The sequence below is a fragment of the Zingiber officinale genome, chromosome 1A, assembly GCF_018446385.1.
Source record: "Zingiber officinale cultivar Zhangliang chromosome 1A, Zo_v1.1, whole genome shotgun sequence".
In the NCBI taxonomy this organism is placed as follows: domain Eukaryota; kingdom Viridiplantae; phylum Streptophyta; class Magnoliopsida; order Zingiberales; family Zingiberaceae; genus Zingiber; species Zingiber officinale.
In genome coordinates, this window is record NC_055987.1 from 109376694 (window position 1) to 109380818 (window position 4125).

General features: G+C 49.6%; 1 protein-coding gene across 1 annotated transcript; it reads left to right on the forward strand.

Annotated features, from left to right (window-relative positions):
• The first annotated feature begins 1731 nt into the window (after positions 1–1731).
• LOC122001428 lies at positions 1732–3100 on the forward strand. The gene is made up of 3 exons (XM_042556162.1): positions 1732–2011; positions 2130–2479; positions 2648–3100. Exons 1-3 carry the CDS (start codon positions 1732–1734, stop codon positions 3098–3100), a joined length of 1083 nt encoding a protein of 360 aa, XP_042412096.1.
• Positions 3101–4125: the final 1025 nt, after the last annotated feature.

Genomic DNA, 4125 nt, shown 5'->3' on the forward strand with positions numbered 1-4125 from the left:
CAAGACACATGTCGTACAGCATGTGGCATCCAGTCAGCCTTAGGCGTCGAAGAGCAAGATATGGACACCTATGTTTTGTTCATTCTACCAGTCGGTGACTCACAATACGCGGGATTGCCGTGGACTGACAAATGCCCTACCTTGGTATATGAAGAAAACGAGGAGGTCCAGATCCACCCCAGCCGAGCGGAGGCAACAACATTCATCGCCGCCGACCTGGAGGATGAGAAGAAGGTAGAGCTGGTCGCCTACCTTAAACAAAACCACAACGTATTCACCTAGTTGACAAAACCACGACGTATTTGCCTAGTCGACCCATGAGCTTCCTGGCATCTCCCAAAGCGTGGCTCAGCACGAGATTCTTGTTCGACCAGATGCTCAGCCAGTGAAGCAAAGGAAAAGGGATTTCAGCGCAGAGCATAACGTGGACATCCGGGCAGAGATAGAGAAACTACTGAAGGCTAGCCACATCAGGGAAGTCCAATTCTCGAGCTAGCTAGCAAATGTTGTTCTAGTCTCAAAGTTGGGCAACAAATGGCGGATCTACATCAACTTCCATGATTTAAACAAGGCATGCCCGAAAGACTTCTATCCACTGCCCAGGATAGATCAAATGGTAGACTCAACGGCGGGTTGTGAGCTAATCTACATGCTCGACGTATATCAAGGATACCACCAAGTGTCGCTCGCCCACGAGGACCAGGAGAAGGTTAGCTTCATTACGGCGGATGGAACATATTGCTATAACGTCATGTCGTTCGAGCTAAAGAACGCCGGAGCCACTTACTAGAGGCTGATGAACAAGGTGTTCCGACGGCAAATCGGCCATAATATGGAGGTATACGTCGATGACATACTGATTAAATCCCTCTAAGCTACTGACCTATGCGCAGATATCAACGAGACTTGCCAGACGCTAAGGACATACGGAATAAAGCTGAATCCAAGCAAGTGTCTATTCGGCGCGAAGAGTGGTCGCTTCCTGGGCTACATCATCACCGAGTAGGGCATTGAAGCCAACCCAAGAAAGGCCAAAGTTTTGCAAGATATGTCGTCACCTCGAAACTTGAAGGAAGCTCAGAGGCTGACCGGTTGGATCACGACGCTATCCCAATTCATCTCCAAGTCGTCTGATCGGAGCCTGCCGTTCTTCAAGATACTGCACCGAGCCACCAAATTCTAGTGGGACGCAGAGTGCGATCGGGCATTTGAAGAGCTCAAAGAGTACCTCAACTCCTTACCTGTTTTAGCTAAGCTAAGTGTCGGCGAGCCGCTTTTGATCTACCTGTCATCTACCGAGTATGCGGTCGGCTCGGCTTTAGTTAGGAAGAATGGCAAAGAACAACCGGTGTACTTTTTGAGTCATATATTAAAAGATGCTGAGTCCCGCTACACTAGTCTCAAAAAGTTGGCTTATGCATAATACTTGCCGCACGGAGACTTTGCCTGTAGTTCCTCATGCACTCAATAATCGTGATGACCAAAAGTGTCCTGGGAAGAGTCCTCAATCTGGAGGCATCCGGACAGTTGATTAAATAGACAACAGAACTCAGTGAGTTCGATATTCAGTATCAACCCCGAGCGACAATCAAGGCTCAAGCCTTGGCAGATTTCATCATAGAAGTCCAAAGTGACGAGCCGACAGCAACATAGAAGATATATGTGGACGGCTCGTCAACTCGGCAAGGCAGCAGGATTGGCATATTGCTTATCTCATCGCGAGAGGACCGGATGCAGCTATCTGTTCGGCTGGACTACCGAGCCACTAATAACGAAATAGAGTATGAGGCACTGATAGCCGACCTACAGGCAGCTCAGTACGTGGGAGCAGTTAAAGTCCTCATCCACTCGGACTCCCAGCTCGCCGCCCAGGAGCTGTCCAGGACATTCGAGATAAGCAACGCACAGTTGAGTCTCTATGCAGAGGCCTTCGAGAAGATGAAGACCAACTTCCAGAAAGTCATTGTACAGAAGATCCCTCGATCGGAAAACCAGACGGTGGATGAGTTAGGTTAGTTCGTTGACGCCAATCGTCATAGGTCAGCCGATCGAATAAGTCTCACTTGTGGTTCATATCGACCGGATGGAGGGAATAACCTACCTGAACAACTGGCAGACAATCCTAACAGAGTTCCAGCGATCGGGAGTTGAACCGGTCGATCCGGAAGAAGCCCACTTATTGAAGAAGAGGGTTGGGCGGTTCACCTTGATCGGCGACCAGCTTTACAAGAGAGTCTTCACTAGGCCCCTCCTTAAGTGCGTCGGATCGGAGGACATCGAGTACATTTTAAAGGAGGTGCACCAAGGCTCCTGCGGAGGTCATCCGGGCGGCCGTGCATTAGCCCGCAAGATACTCCTGGCCGGATATTTCTGGCCGACCCTTCAGGAGGATGTCGCTCGGACGGTGGCCACCTGCTTGTCCTGCCAGAAGTATCACAATTTGTCGCACCGATCGACCAAGGAAATGAAGGCGTCAACGGTATCATGCCCATTCGACCAATGGGGCATGGATATCATTGTACCATTCCCAATGGCGATTGGTCAGTGAAAGTTTCTGCTCGTTGCGATGGACTACTTCTCAAAGTGGATGGAAGCCAAGTCACTGGCAAGAATCACTGAGCAGATGGTCATCAAATTCGTGTGGCAGAACATCATTTGTCGGTTCGACATCCTACGCCAACTCGTATCCCACAACGGAAGGCAGTTCACCGGCTGGAGATTGAGAGAATGGTGTGAAGGCTATAGCATTCAACAAGCCTTCACCTTGGTAGTCTACCCTCAGGGCAACGGGCAAACCGAAGTCACCAATCGAGAGATCCTCAGAGTCTTATGCACTCGGCTCGACCACATGGGAGGCAGTTGGGTTGATGAGCTCCTCGGTGAATTGTGGGCTCTCCGCACAACTCCAAAGGAGGCAATCGGCATAACCCCATTCCAGTTGATGTACGGTAGCCAAGCAGTTGTCCCCGTGGAGGTCGGAGTAGAATCCGACCAGGTGCAGCTATACGACGAAGGGAATCTCGAACGGAGGTTAATGGAGCTTGACTTGGTGGACGAAACGCGGGCAAAAGCAGTAGTTCGGCTAACAATGTACCAGTAACGAATGAAACAGAACTACAACCGACGAGTGATCCTGAGGTCCTTCCAGGTCGGTTATCTCATCCCGAAGAAAGTGAAGTCGATCGGTGACATCGCCAAGCTCGAGGCACCATGGGCAGGACCACTCAAGGTCGTGCAGAAGCTTTGTTCGGGCACCTATTATCTGGAGGATGAAGAGGGGAGACAGCTTGAGAGGCCTTGGAGCATGAATCATCTTCAACCCTACAGGGTTGGATGAGAGGTGTCCGAATGAATACTGTACTCTTTTCATCTCTTGTATGTCTCCCGAACACATGGCAGAGTCTGAATAAAAAGCAAAGACCTCATAAGTGCATCTCCCTCAATGGTCGAGCGGCGACCTTAAACCCAAGATTGTGTCAAATTGTTGAGCGGCGATGTTAAACACGGGTCTACATCAAATCGTCGAGCGACGACGTTAAAAGCGGGTCTACATCAAATCGTGGAGCGACAACGTTAAACGCGGGTCTACATCAAATCATCGAGCGGCGACGTTAAACGCGGGTCTACATCAAATCATCGAGCGGCGACATTAAATGTAGGTCTACATCAAATCATCGAGCGGCAACGTTAAATGTGGGTCTACATCAATTCGTCGAGTGACAACATTAAATGCGGGTCTACATCAAATCATCGAGCGACGACGTTAAACCCTTATCTCCATCAACGGTCAAGCGGTGAACTTAAACCCTTGTCTCCATCAACGATCAAGCGGCGACCTTAAACCCTTATCTCCATCGATAGTCGTACGGTGACCTTAAACTCGAGTCTTCATCAAATCGTCGAGTGGCGACGTTAAACGCGAGTCTACATCAAACCATCGAGCGGCAACGTTAAACCCGGGACTTTAGCAACTCGAGATATGTTGACAGATCGGCTCGGCTGTTCTGCTATAGCTCTAGCTCTTTGTGATTGACCAGAAAGATACCGTTTGGGTGTAGTGAGAATGCAGCTAAGTGGGTATATTTTAAATAGGAAGAACACATAAGAAAGTAACGTCGAACGGGC

Bases quoted from the DNA above. Each gene is read 5' to 3' on its own strand.
- LOC122001428 (XM_042556162.1), top strand. From the start codon at position 1,732: ATGCAGCTATCTGTTCGGCTGGACTACCGAGCCACTAATAACGAAATA. The intron at 2,012-2,129 runs GTTAGTTCGTTG...CAATCCTAACAG, and splicing joins CCAGACGGTGGATGAGTTAG to AGTTCCAGCGATCGGGAGTT. The intron at 2,480-2,647 runs GTATCATGCCCA...TTCGTGTGGCAG, and splicing joins AGGAAATGAAGGCGTCAACG to AACATCATTTGTCGGTTCGA.